Raw genomic sequence first — 14,618 nt, 5'->3', positions numbered from 1 at the left:
GGTGGTGTTTGGGGAGGGGAGGGACTTCAATGCCATAGAATCCAACTGCCAAAGCGGCCATTTTCTCCAGGTGAACCGATCTTTATCGGCTGGCGATCAGATGTAATAGCAGGAGATCTCCAGCTAGTACCCTAGGCAACCATGGCGGGGGGGGGGGGGGATGAAGCACAGTCAGAGCCAGAAGGAAAGCAAAACTGAAATTATGGGGAAGAACCAGGGGAAACCCAAGCAAATTGGAGAAAGTTGCAGCCAGCAAGGGGTGGGGGAGCAGAGACAGCAAGGGAAGGGGGTACTGGGATTTCCCCTCCACCCGAGTCCTAGCAGGTCCCCATTTGAGATTATTGTACTATTAAGAAGCAGGCTTTGTGGTGGTGTGGCTAAAGGCCATGGCTGAGATCTGAGAAATGCATTGCAGACTGAAACTCCCACTTACCCAGGAAACAGGTGCTGCAGCTATATGGTACAGTCCCCACTTTGCATGCAGAAGGTTCAGTCTCCGGCATCTCCAGCCTGGGGATCTCAAATGCATCCTTCCTGTTTCACGTGGCAGCACGTGTTGGGGGAAGACCTTTCTCCTCTAGAGACCCTGAACAGCTGCAAGGTAGAGTGTGCGTTGGACTTTGGTCTGACTCGGTCAACAGCAATATGTACACATTGTATTGGGGAGGGACAATTCCTACATAGTCGCGCACGGGCTTTGCAGGCGGGAAATCCTAAATTCAATCCATTTCCAAGGCTCAGTCTTTGACGTTAAGGATCTCAAGTAGCAGTTGCTGGGAAAGACCTCTCTTTGCCCAAGAGCTGCAGCCACTCAGAGTAGCCAAGACTGAGCTGAGCGGACCAGTAGCCTGGCTCAGCATACAGCTGCTTCATATTTCAGAGAAGATCACTGGGAGATCTAGAGCAAGTTGCTCTCTCCCAGGGCTTTCTGTGACAACACAGAATCTCACACGTGCTGCTCTGAGCTCCTCAAGGAGGAGGGGTGAGTGCTGGTGTGTGTGAGGAGGTGGAGAAGAAACAGGAAGGAAGGAAGTTTCCCTAAGAGTAGCAATCTACATATCAAACGGATAGGCTAGAGCAGCAGAGAAAGGATGCCCCAGTGTCTTGTCCCCTCTATCTCTCTGACTCACTAATCTTGTCCCCCTCTGGAGTCTGAGGTTAAGAGACAGCGCAAAGTCCTTCACTTCCAACATAGATGGGACCAAGCCACAAAGTCTTAGCAGGCACAGCTTTTCTCTCTCTGCTGTGGCATTCAAAGGAGAGAAGCTGACGTTGCTGAAATTCTCATTTCTGAGTACTATTAAAGGAACCCTGCCCAGACCTAAACTTACCCCATAGTTAGCATGCTATATACTTCTTTCCTTTCCCTAGAGCAATTTGAAGGCAGGAAAGAACCTCCCCACCCCCCTCGAAGCCAAGATGCGGAAGGGGAGATGCTCCATCTCCTCTTCATGCTTCAGCTCAGAGGCCTGACAAACAGGGAGCAGAAGCACGGAGCCTGGGTACCACCAGATGGAGAGTTGAAATTGGCATCGAGCTGTGGCAAGGCAGCAGGTTGGAGGAGCCAGCCAAGACCGTCTCTCTCAGGAAGCGCCTGTACGTGTGAGAATCACACTCTCTCCAGATCAAATGTCTCCGCTATAGGGTGGAACGCGCTGGCCTGATATGCACAGCTCTGTCACCTCCTAGTGCCCGCTTGTAGCCAGAGCAGCACTCAAAACTCACGTGTCCAAAAAAAGGCAATGAACATTAACAGCGGTGACCCCTTTTCCAGGTACGGCTCCTCTGCTTTTATGAGCTGCTCAATAGGCAGAAATTCAACAGATGCAGCTTTCCCCACCACATACAGAGACACTGATGGGAAATTCACATACAGAGACACTGATGGGAAATTTCATTATGTTTCTTTCTCCATGAGAGGCTGACTTAGTGCAATTGCATGAAATTGCCTGCCTCTGTGTAGTGACCCTGGACTTCCTTGGTGGACTCCCAGTCATGTATCAACCTGGGCCAACCTGGCTTTGCTTCCAAGAGTTGGTTAACAAGGCCCATTAATCCATTATTAATAGGGTTGCCAACCTCCAGGTACTAGCTGAAGATCTCCTGCTATTACAACTGATCTCCAGCCGATAGAGATCAGTTCACCTGGAGAAAATAGTTGCTTTGGCAATTGGACTCTATGGCATTGAAGTACCTCCCCTCCCCAAGCCCCACCCTCCTCAGGCTCCGCCTCAAAAATATCCAGGTATTTCCCAACCCGGAGGTGGCAACCCTAACTTTGAGTGATCTTGGCAAAGAATATGAATTTTATTTTTTAAGCTAGTGTTTCTTGGGAATTGTGCCTTGTTGGCAGCTCTTAATTTGCCACTTGTTCTCTCCTCTCCTCTCCTCTCCTCTCCTCTCCTCTCCTCTCCTCTCCTCTCCTCTCCTCTCCTCTCCTCTCCTCTCCTCTCCTCTCCTCTCCTCCTCTTCCCAGAAGTGATGCTGTAGCTGTAGGACCCCATTTTTCACCATGATGTCCGGACTGCCAGAGGCCCTGAGCCGGCTGAGGGCAAATTCGCTCCGCAGCTGCTTCAGCCTGGCAGGGCCCTCTGAGTCCACCATGGTGGCTGTGCCCATCGACATCGACAAAGACGAAGTGAGGATCCTCAAGGTTTGCTTCCATAGCAACAGCTTCAACATGGGCAAGAACTTCAAGCTAGTGAAATGCACCGTCACCACTGCGATCCGGGTGAGTGAAGCAGGCTGAGAGAGAGAGCGATTGGTCCAGGGTCATTCCATGTGCTTCATGGCCAAGTGTGGATTTACCTCTAGCTCTCCCAGGTTCTACTCCAGTACCATGAGAGTGTGGCGGTATACACCACATAACCCTAGATCCTGTATGAGCTCCCCACACACACAGCAAAACGGTTTATCCACTTCCCTGAGAGCACCATACATTTCATATATAGGTTGCATGCTAGTTCTACACAGAACTAGCTCAGTGACTCAGTGGTAGAGCATCTGCTTTGCCTGCAGAAGGTCCCAGGTTCAAACCCCAGCATCTCCAGTTAAAGGGACTAGGCAAGTAGGTGATGTGAAAGACCTCTGCCTGAGACCCTGGAGAGCTGCTGTCGGTCTGAGTAGACAATACTGACTTTGATGGACCAAAGGTCTGATTGAGTATAAGGCATATGTTCATAAGTTCATATTTGGTGGGATTTAAAATAGCCTTTAAGAATGTAACAAATGCAAAGAATGCTGCATAGCCCTTTAAAAAAGCAAGTATTAAAAAAACCACTTATGTATTACATTTTCTCTTTTTAACATACCATGCAATATCCAGAAAAAATCAAGTTAGCACTCAAGGCATATTCCTTGGGTTCTCCCCAGGTTTACTCTGGACTTTTCAGTTACACATGAGTTGCGAATTCTGTGCTGAGAACTCAGTTCCCAGGTGCACACAGGCCTGGTTGGAATTAGGACCACAGCATGCAGAGACAGGGAAGCTCAGAATTCCTATAATGAAATTGTTCAAGACTTTCTATTCTTTGGCTCCATCATCAACCAAAAGGGAGACTGCAGCCAAGAAATCAGAAGGAGATTGAGAATGGGAAGGGCAGCCATGAAGGAGCTAGAAAAGATTCTGAAGTGTAAAGATGTGTCACTGGCAACCAAGATCAGATTAATTCATTCCATTGTATTCCCTATTACTATGTATGGGTATGAAAGCTGGACATTGAAGAAAGCAGATAGGAAGAAAGTAGATTCCTTTGAAATGTGGGATCCTGTGGACTGCCAAAACAACAAATCTATGGGTTGTAGATCAAATCAAGCCTGAACTGACCCTAGAAGCTAAAATGACTAAACTGAGGCTATCGTATGTTGGTCACATTATGAGAAGACAAGAGTCACTGGAAAAGACAGTCATGCTAGGAAAAGTTGAGGGCAGCAGGAAAAGAGGAAGACCCAACAAGAGATGGATTGACTCTATAAAGGAAGCCACAGCCTTCAATTTGCAAGATCTGAGCAAGGCTGTCAAAGATAGGACATTTTGGAGGACTTTGATTCATAGGGTCGCCAACTTGACAGCACAATACACGCTCATAATGATTAAAGGACTGGAGTAGAACCTGGGAGACCTGAATTCAAATTCCCAAGCTGCTACACCTATCTGTAATCCAGTTACAATTTTTTTGTGCATGTAGAGAAGTTTGGGGATTTCATAACTTGGCTGTAGGACTTTGAAAGAACACTCAAGATGGCTGGCATAAAATGAGAATACACTGTTGGTGCCCAGTGCCACAGGAAAGCATCTGGAAACATCTTGCCAAAAATGGCACATGGCACAACACTCTCAGAGCATATGTGTGTTATATTTAATTTTAATTATAAAGCCCGTGTATGTATCAACCCCAAACTAGTATCAAGAAAAAGGAATTCTTGAAAGCATTGTCTTATTGAGCTTGTTGTGTGTTCTCTCCAGAGTCCCATCTTCAAATTTCACGAGGCTTTTCTTCCAGATCTTTGTTGTTTTCTTCCACTCAGCCCCCGTCCTTGATTCATCAGCGTTCCTTCGCAATTATGTTTTGCAGGACGTGATCCAATCGATCCTGCTGAGCGGGAGGATCGGTCCGGACATCCAGCTGGCCGAGTGCTATGGATTACGCCTGAAACATGTGAAATCCGATGAGATCCATTGGCTCCACCCAGACCTGACGGTCGGTGAAGTCCAGGACAAGTACGAATGCTTGCACATTGAGGCCGAGTGGAGGTATGGAGCCTCCAACCCCCATGTGCAGAAAGGGAACTATGTTTTACTGGTCTAGCTTACAGAGTCATTGTAAGAATTACTGCATGCGAAGCTATTTCAACAACTGATGCTAAACATGATAAATAACTGCTAAGTAATGATTATTATTTTAAATATTGTCGAAGGCTTTCACGGTCAGAGTTCATTGGTTCTTGTGGGTTATCTGGGCTGTGTAACCGTGGTCTTGGTATTTTCTTTCCTGACGTTTCGCCAGCAGCTGTGGCAGGCATCTTCAGAGAAGTAACACTGAAGGACAGTGTCTCTCAGCGTCAAGTGTGTAGGAAGAGTAATATATAGTCAGAAAGGGGTTGGGTTGAGTTGAGTCATTGTCCTGCAAAAAGTATCCAAGGTAATGTGCTAATCGTTGTCCTGTAAGTATCAAGATAATGTGCTAATGAGGGTGTGGTATGTTAATATGGAACCATTGTATCCTGAAGTGATCTGATAATGTGTGCAATCCAAAGCTAATCTGCATGGCTATTGTTGACTGTAGTCTTTGTTAGTCTGGAGGTTTTCAGGACAGGAAGCCAAGCATTATTCATTCTTAAACTCTCTTCTTTTCTGTTAAAGTTGTGCTGATGTTTATGAATTTCAATGGCTTCTCTGTGCAATCACCTCTGCAGGAGTATATCGTATACCTTGCAGCTGTGGACAAGTTTACATCGGGACCACAAAACGCAGCATACAAACAAGGATAAAAGAGCATGAAAGATACTGCAGACTTGGCCAACCTGAGAAATCAGCAGTGGCTGAACATGGACTGACACAAACAGGACACAGGGTCTTATTCCAAAACACTGAAAGACTGGACAGTTCTACCAACTATTTTGTCAGATTGCACAGAGAAGCCATTGAAATTCATAAACATCAGCACAACTTTAACAGAAAAGAAGAGAGTTTAAGAATGAATAATGCTTGGCTTCCTGTCCTGAAAACCTCCAGACTAACAAAGACTACAGTCAACAATAGCCATGCAGATTAGCTTTGGATTGCACACATTATCAGATCACTTCAGGATACAATGGTTCCATATTAACATACCACACCCCCATTAGCACATTATCTTGATACTTACAGGACAATGATTAGCACATTATCTTGATACTTACAGGACAATGATTAGCACATTACCTTGGATACTTTTTGCAGGACAATAATTCAGCTCAACCCAACCCCTTTCTGACTATATATTACTCTTCCTACACACTTGACGCTGAGAGACACTGTCCTTCAGTGTTACTCCTGCTGGCGAAACGTCAGGAAAGAAAATACCAAGACCACAGTTACACAGTCCGGATAACCCACAAGAACCAATTATTTTAAATGTTGGAGAGCACCCTGCAAAACCGACAAGAAGCCCGTGGAGGTAGGGTTGCTAATCTCCTGCTATTACAACTGATCTCCAGCCGATAGAGATCAGTTCACCTGGAGAAAAATGGCCGCTTTGGCAATTGGACTCTATGGCATTGAAGTCCCTCCCCTCCCCAAACCCCACCCCCATCAGGCTCCGCCACTAAAACCTCCCGCCGGTGGTGAAGAGGAACCTGGCAACCCTACATGGAGGTCAGGTAGAGTTTGCGGGCTTCTCTAAGCCTGTGCATATGCTGGGATTTGGCAGGAACACCAAAGAAGAGCAGATAATGTAGTATTTGGTGCAGAATTCCTCTTTTAAGAACTGTATCTTTTATTCTGAAAAAGTCCACGTTTCTAGCCTTCATGGCCACAAAGTGTATGACCAATGCCTGCCTGAGTCAGAGAGATGGCTGAATACAATTTCCAATTGTTGGGGGTTAGACTTCAGTGGCCTACAGACTTCTGTGTCTTTGTCTCAGAGTAGTAAAATGAAATAATCAATCAATCATTTATTTTACAGTGATTTGACGGAAAAAAGAACCTCTACTCAAAAGTAACAGATAAAATGAAATAAATTTGCAGCAGATAAAAATTCAGAATAAATGATGCAAATAAGAGGGATTAGGCACAAGTGTATAATATATACAAGTGGCAGAATCTGGCTTTTCTTTGTATGGAATTTACATTACAGAGAATTTCAAGGTAGTGGTAAAATTTACTTTTTTAGACCACAGTATCCAGGTCTTACTTTCTCCCACCAAATGACTTACTAAATACCCGTGTTCCAGTTCAGTGTGGGTATTACGCTGACAGAAAAAGAATCACACCTCCTTGCCATCTTTATTGGCAGTTCCAGCCTAACGTTGAACTTGTTTTCCACTCTGACTCCTAAAGCAAATTACACAGGGCTCTTTACCATAGATATGCTGACCTAGGATGGTGGCACCCTTCACCACAGCAATCTGTGGCCTACAGTGGCTTTCCATTTTGACTGGATGTTCAAGCTCTATGTCCCCCTAGTCTTCTTCTGTATCCATAAAGTTACCCTAAATAACTGTTTGTGTTCTTTTCAGGTATGACCTCCAGATCCGCTACCTCCCTGAAGACTACATAGAGCGCTTCCAAGAGGACCGGACAACGCTTTTGTACTTCTACCAGCAGGTTGGGGCCTCTGTGTTGATAGTTACCCCCTCTACTGCCTTCAGATTCATCCCAACCAGATGGAGCACCATTGGCTTTTCGAGTTCTTTGCCCTCTTTCATGTCCACTTAGGAGTCAACCTTTCTTCTGCATGCACAGCAGCTCCCGTTCATTTCAGTGAGGTTTCCTTGGCTTGTGCCTCTTGGGCCTTATCTGACTGCTTCCCCCACCCCACTTTAATGCCACTGCTACTCTTCCAGCTACCTCCAAACTTGGAAAATACATCTCTTTGTTTCTTTGTAACTATGACAACATGCAGTTGGGGGGGCTTTGAGAAAAGACCAAACTGGGTGCTTAACGTCAAAATCAACATCCGAGGCTCTGTTGCTTCAGATGTACAGATATAGAGTTGGATCCGACCAGTGTTTCTGCTTGATCTTGCCTTATTCTCTCCCCTGTGTGCTTTTGTCCACATGAGTTCCACAGTTCCTGGCATTTCTTTGTCTGTGTTCAAAAAGGGCTCCTCCTCCCTCTTTCATCAGTGGAAAAAACTTGCAGGATCCAACCCATCGTTCTTTCCATTACGTAGCACCCTGTCTTCAAAGAGCTCAGAGTGTTACATAGGGTTCCACCCTCCCCCATTTTATCCTGTGTGGCAGATACGGTTGCCATCTTCCAGGTGGCACCTGGAGAGCTCATGGAATTACAACTGACCTCCAGACTACACAGGTCAGTTTCCCTGGAGAAAATAGTAGCTTTGGAAAGTGGCCTCTATGGCATTACATCCTGCTGAGGTCCTTTCCCTCCCCAAACCTTGCCTCCCAAAGGCTCCACCCCCAAACCTCCAGGAATTTCCTAACCCTAGTGGCAGATTGCCCTGACCTGGATGGCCCAGGCTAGCCTGATCTCGTCAGATCTTGGAAGCTAAGCAGGGTCAGCCCTGGTTAGTATTTGGATGGGAGACCACCAAGGAAGTCCAGGGTTGCTGTGCAGAGGAAGGCACTGGCAAACCACCTCTGTTAGTCTCTTGCCATGAAAACCCCATAAGGGGTCGCCATGAGTCAGCTGCGACTTGACGGCACTTTACACACACACACAGTGGTGGATTAGACTGAGAAAGAGAATGGCCTCATCTACCTCACAAGGTGTCTGTTGTGGGGAGAGAAAGGGAAGATGATTGTAAACCGCTTTGAGACTCCTTAAAGAAAGAGAAAAGTGGGGTATAAAAACCAACTCTCCTCCTCCTCCTCCTCCTCCAACCTCTCTCTTCTCCATGTTACAGCAGGGGAATACCAGAAAGAGATCCATCTCTTTTATTTATCTGTTTATCTATCTATTTATTTATGTATTTTTCTCTTTGCTTTTGACCTTTCAGCTCCGGAGCGAATACATGCAGCGTTACGCTAGCAAAGTGAGCGAGGGGATGGCCCTTCAGCTAGGCTGCCTGGAGCTCAGGTGTGTACTCGCTGTGTGTGCCTGGTTGCACAAAGATGTCAGAAAGCAACTGCATGGGCTCTTGCATAATAAACCTCCACTCAAGCTGGAGCACAAAACTGAAATAGGAATGAAAAAACTGGTAAAATCCATTATGGGCAAGAAGCAGGGTCTGGGTAAAGCCAGAAGCTGTTAAGGGAGCCACAAAACAATCCAATCTGAAGGAGCACGAGTATTTGAGTCTGGAACCAGCCTTGGTCTGTTTTTATGATCTTATGTTTTTATGCTGGACTGAAGGTTTTTTTAATGCTGGAATTTATTTAATGTTTTTTAATGTTTTGCTTTTTTTATTTTGTAAGATGCTTTGGGCAGGTTCTTGGAGAGGCGGCATAAATATGTTCTAAATAAATAAATTGCAGGGCCGCCATAATCCAGTGAGGCAATTCTAGATCTGCTACTGCAGCCGATGAACCACGGCCCACTTCCTGTCTGATTTTTATCTGATTTACTTTCTGTTGGTGGTCTGATCTGTAGTTAAGCGTACTGACTCTTGAACAAGTTGGGGAGAGGGGAGTTACGAATGAGACCAGGGGTCTGAACATGCGTTTCGACAGACATTCCATTCAAAACAAAGGATTTTCTCTGCATTTGGACAGAGATATGAATGTGTGTTCCATAGAGGACAGTGGGGAGTGTCTGTGTTTGGTGGGGTCGTGGTTCAGTGGTAGATCCCCTGCATTGTACATAGAAGATCCCAGGTCCAATCCAAAAAAGCGATCAAGGGATGGGAATTATCTCTGTCTGAGATATCCTGGACAGCCACTGCCAGTCCAAGCAGACAAAACTTACTTTGATAGACCAGTGATCTTGACGCAGTGAAACACAGGTTCATGAGCGTTTGAATCATCATCCAATTGATATCTGTTGTTTCCAAGAGGAAAGTTATGCAAAATATTCTAGCCACAAATTCCCGTTTAATCTGGGGGGCTGTTTGCATTTAACATGACAGATTGTACAGTGATTGTTGCAGGAGGCACTAAGCTCGGAAAAGGACCTTGAACAGCTTATGGCTCCTGGTGTTTTATTCCTGCAGAATGTGGTCGACTCCTCCCCTGCTTGAGCTATGCTTTGTCTTGTATGTCCTCTCACTTCAAGCATTAAGCTTTCCGGGAGCTGGACTACCGGAATTGGTCCCCTTTTGAGGAGAGGACACCGAAGCCTTCAGATGTGTTTTTTGTAATGTTGATTTCACTTACAAATATCCAGAGCGGAGCCACAGAGGCAAAGAGATGGCCAGAGAGAAAAAACATCCTGCCCCCAAAGTTTAATTAATTAATTAATTAAAACAATTTGGGTTCCTTTTAAACCAAGGCGCTGCTCTGTCTCTTTGCTTCTCTTCCTGTTTGCCTCCAAACTCAAATATTTTCATCCTAGGCTCTGCCTCCCACTGTGTGTCTCTTTAGGCTAACGGTTAGCCTAGGTTTCTCTAGCCACTAACCTATAGTGAGAAACCTATTCAAAGGCATCAATTTTATAACAATATGTCTTATGTTTTTTTCATAGGAGGTTCTACAAGGACATGCCTCACAACGCCCTAGACAAGAAGTCCAACTTCGAATTCCTAGAGTATGTAGAATAATGTTCTTATATTTGTTTGCCATCCAATTTCTTTTCTTATTGGGCCATCTTTTATCACATCTTGGGAAGGGAGCATGCGAGAGACTTCTCTAACCTGGATGTGTCTGACATGCAGTGACTTCTAGAATGTGTGAATGAATGGATTTGATATGGATTTGATCTTCTTCCAAAGAGCTCAGGGCAGCAAACATAGTTCTCCCATCCTCCGTTTCGTCTTCACAGCAACCCAGTGGGGCAGGTTATGCAGGGAGAGGATGACTGGCCAAAGGTCACCCAGTGAGCTTCATGGGGCCATCACTCAGTGGTAGAGTATCTTCTTGGCAAATAGAAGGTCCCAGGTTCAGTCCCTAGCATCTCCAGCTGAGGGACTGGATAATGGGAAGGACCTCCACCTGAGACCCTGGAAAGCCACTGCCAGTCTAAGTAGATAGTACTGGCCTTGGTGGACCAATGGTCTGCTTCAGTAGAAGGTAGCTTCATGTGTTCACATGAATTTAAGACTCTCACATGAACCTGGGTTTCCCTAAATTGCAGTTTTTCAAAATTTGATTCCAGTAAATATACACACTTGCTTTCTTGCTCACCTTCTAAAAAACCACTTCATCTTTCAGAGCAGCTAGTCACTCAATTCCTCCCTACTCTTATGGCTCTTCACAGCTAGTTTCCATTGGATGATAGAGTCCGCTTAAATCTGGGTGGGCTGCATTCAAATCCCGCATTGGTCCTGGACTTGTTATGGATGCTGCCTTTGCAAATGAGTGTTTGTCAGCCTTGATTTCCACTTGGGAACATGCATGATAGCAAACAGGCTTCATTATAGAACATAGCAAGGGTAAATAATTTTAATACAGATTATATGCACTAAATAAATAAATTGGCTCCTGTGGAGCATTTTTGCTAATGGAATGGGTGGGAATTTTCACTGATTTTTCATTTATTCCCCCCCCCTCCACTGCCCCCTTATGCTGTTCCTGGAGACCCCCTGTCCCCCAGAATCAACAGTTTGGGGATCAGTTTGGGCTACAGTGGGAGAAGATGGTCAAGGAAGCCCTGTTCCATCAACAGGAATCCCTTTCATCAGCAGAGATCGAGCAAGGGATTCAACCCATTACTTGTCACCCCCCCTCTCCTGTCACCCTTTATACACTAAAGGTCAAATTAGGCATGATGGGGGCCTCCATTTTTCTTTCATCAAATGTGTTTTTGGCCCAGTTGATATCTAAGGAGTGTGGGGGGTGTTTCCTGATTTTAACTGCAAAATAATCCCTTCTCCCTCCTTTCCTGCCATGGAACCAAGGGGGCTACATTTCCCATGATTCCTAGCATCTCTGTTGTGCTTCCTCATATGCTTGTGACAGCACCCGGGTCCTAATGACAGCCCTTCTTTAGTGCCTGCCAAAAGTCCTCCCTGCCCACTCTTTCCCTTTGGTAAATTAAAGAAAAGGTGGAATCAGGAAGGACTTTCATTGGGCAATATGGTGGAGGCAGTGGGAAGATTATGATTCAAATTGGCCTCGGACTGTGTAGTTGGTTCTATTGAATGGAGGGAGGTGCACCAGGAATCCGATTTAGGATTTCATACCATCATATTTATATATTGGCATCTCCATTTAAAAGACTCTCAGGTAGCAAGGCTAAGAGAGACACATTTCTGGCTCAGACCAGCAACTCCGCTAGTCAGAGTAAACCATGGTGGACTGATGGAGATTGACTCAGGATGATGGAGGTTCAGATGTTCACAAATGAACACTTTTCATTTTGCTTCATATCACTTTAGATACACTACTTTTCAGTTCAAACTTTCATCTGCTGGTCATTTACTATGCAAAATTTGAGTGAGGTGTATGTCACGTGTGAACTGGACCTCTGTCAATCTGCTTTCTCTTTCAGGAAGGAAGTAGGGCTAGATCTCTTCTTCCCAAGGCAGATGCAGGAGAACTTGAAGGTGAGGGATTTCTTTGCACTGCTGTGTATATATTATATAGGGGGGGGAAAAACCATATGGAGCCTATTAGCCTTTAGGAAATCCCTTTGTCCATGGTGTTCCTAGGACTCTGAGTAGTGTTTGACTTTTCGTGGGTTTTAGAGCACTTTTAATAAGGGATTAGACAAATTGACAGGAAATAAACCCATCAGTGGCTATTCCCCATGATACCTTCAAGGTCAGAGGTAGGGTACATCTGAACATGTGCTGTGGGTGTGGGGTGGGGTGGGGTGGGGAAGACAACATGAGGAGGCCTTGGCCTCTGAAGCCTGTTTCTAGACTTGCTGAATGCATTTGATTGGCACCTGTGGGGAATAGGATACTGAACTAGGTCTGATGCTGAGCCAGTCTGATCCAGCGGGGCCCCGACAGCCAGTCAGTACTGAAAGATATCTGGCTCGGAAGGAACTTGCTTTATAATTGACTCACCAGGGCCCCTGTGGGGACAGAAACTCACACCTGCCAGCTTTTGTAACTAAATGCCACTGGGTGCATTCTCAGTAGCGATGACGGTGACCTTTCATTGCCCACAACTGGAATCAGCAGACAAGCATACGTTTCTTTTGCTGCGCTGGCCAATTAGTGCTGTGCACATCTGGTTTCTCTTTGAAAAGGAGACGGTGGAGAAGAATCTTCCCTCAAGCGTAGGGTTGCCAAGCTCCAGTTGGGGACTGGATATCTCCTGGCATCACAGTTGACCTCCAGGCTACAGATATTAGTGCCCCAGAGAAAATGGGTGCTTTGGAGGGTGGCCTCTATGGTATTATACCCTGCTGAGATCCCTCCCCAAACCTTCAGGAATTTCCCAATGGAGTTGGCAGTCTCATCCAAGCAGAGTCTGTGTTGCATTTCCTTTGTTCATTCTTTCGCAGTTGTGCTGAAATTACATACATCTGTACACAACCTGGGGGAGTATCTTCAGACCACCTATATGAAGTGGGGGTTACTAGTTCGCTATTTTTCTTCACCCTCCCTGTTGTCTTTTTGCAGCCTAAGCAATTCCGCAAGATGATTCAGCAGACATTCCAGCAGTACGCGCTTCTGCGGGAGGAAGAGTGCATTATGAAGTTCCTCGGGACCCTCTCCACTTTCGCCAACATTGACCAGGAAACATACCGTTGCGAGCTAATTGTGAGTATCGGGCAGCCTAGCTGGGTACCAATGCTGGGGAGTCTGCACTGGCTCTTCTAGCCTCCCTGGCATGATTCAAGGTGCAGGTTTAGATCTCATAAACCACTGCCAAGCTCAATGATCCTCACCTCTTCTGGGTGGTCATAACAATCCCTTAAGTGGGCAACATCCTCAGCCTGGCATTCCTGATCTTGCAGATGCCACCATAGAATGGCTACCATGAGGTGCTATGGCCAATCAGAAAATGTTAAAAAGGTAAAGGTCCCCTGTGCAAGCACCGGGTCATTCCTGACCCATGGGGTGACGTCACATCCCGACGTTTCCAAGGCAGACTTTGTTTGCGGGGTGGTTTGCCAGTGCCTTCCCCAGTCATCTTCCCTTTACCTTTACCTTCCCTTTACCGACCTCGGAAGGATGGAAGGCTGAGTCAACCTTGAGCCGGCTATCTGAAACCGACTTCCATCGGGATCGAACTCAGGTCGTGAGCAGAGCTTTTGACTGCAGTACTGCAGCTTAACACTCTGCACCACGGGGCTCCTACAGAAAATGTTGGGAGGTTGCAAACCAAGCCTGCTATGATGGAGACAGCTGCTTCTGTCTGGGCTGTCCCTGCAGACACAAAGGTGATGCCTCCTGGATTCTTCTGAAGACACCTCCTGCTCCAGGAGTGGCTGTTTGCTTTGGGGAAGAAGAGGAGCTTTGCAAAAGAAGCAAGTGTGCACTAGGAGACCCATCAGTGGGTGCCATGAAGCTCATTGTCATCATGTTGTGGATCCCTGCCCTGGGCCTGATGTCTGCCTCTCTGATGGCTTTCTCTCTTTTCCCTTTTCAGCAAGGATGGAACATTACAGTAGATCTGGTGATCGGGCCTAAGGGCATCCGGCAGCTGACCAGTAAAGAAGCCAAGGTATGCCGTTCGGATACATTCCTAAAGAACATTATTTATTTATTTACTTTATTGTCTGCCGTTCTCACAGAGACTTAAGACAGATTTTTTTTCTTTGCCATCAAGTTGAAGCCGACTTGTGGTGACCCCGTAGGGTTTTCAAGGCAAGAGACATTCAGAGGTGGTTTGCCATTGCCTGCCTCTGTGTAGGGATCCTGGTATTTCGTTGGTCTCCCATCCAAATACTAACTAGGGCCGAC

At 46.1% G+C, this 14,618-nt stretch overlaps 1 protein-coding gene across 1 annotated transcript in view; it reads left to right on the top strand.

The window, feature by feature from the left end:
• Positions 1–2,481: 2,481 nt before the first annotated feature.
• PTK2B (protein tyrosine kinase 2 beta) overlaps positions 2,482–14,618 on the top strand; it is a 47,749-nt gene continuing 35,612 nt past the window's right edge. Inside the window, exons 1-8 of the mRNA XM_056853694.1 lie at positions 2,482–2,731; positions 4,575–4,753; positions 7,219–7,306; positions 8,661–8,740; positions 10,283–10,345; positions 12,248–12,302; positions 13,332–13,472; positions 14,305–14,379. Coding sequence (XP_056709672.1) covers positions 2,513–2,731; positions 4,575–4,753; positions 7,219–7,306; positions 8,661–8,740; positions 10,283–10,345; positions 12,248–12,302; positions 13,332–13,472; positions 14,305–14,379 — 900 coding nt within the window. The 5' untranslated portion in view covers positions 2,482–2,512. The remainder of the gene's footprint in view (positions 2,732–4,574; positions 4,754–7,218; positions 7,307–8,660; positions 8,741–10,282; positions 10,346–12,247; positions 12,303–13,331; positions 13,473–14,304; positions 14,380–14,618) is intronic.

This window comes from Euleptes europaea, chromosome 7 (genome assembly GCF_029931775.1).
Source record: "Euleptes europaea isolate rEulEur1 chromosome 7, rEulEur1.hap1, whole genome shotgun sequence".
NCBI classification, from domain to species: Eukaryota; Metazoa; Chordata; class Lepidosauria; order Squamata; family Sphaerodactylidae; genus Euleptes; species Euleptes europaea.
The sequence above is the reverse complement of the archived record's forward strand: the minus strand, read 5'-3'. Positions and strand labels throughout refer to the sequence as shown.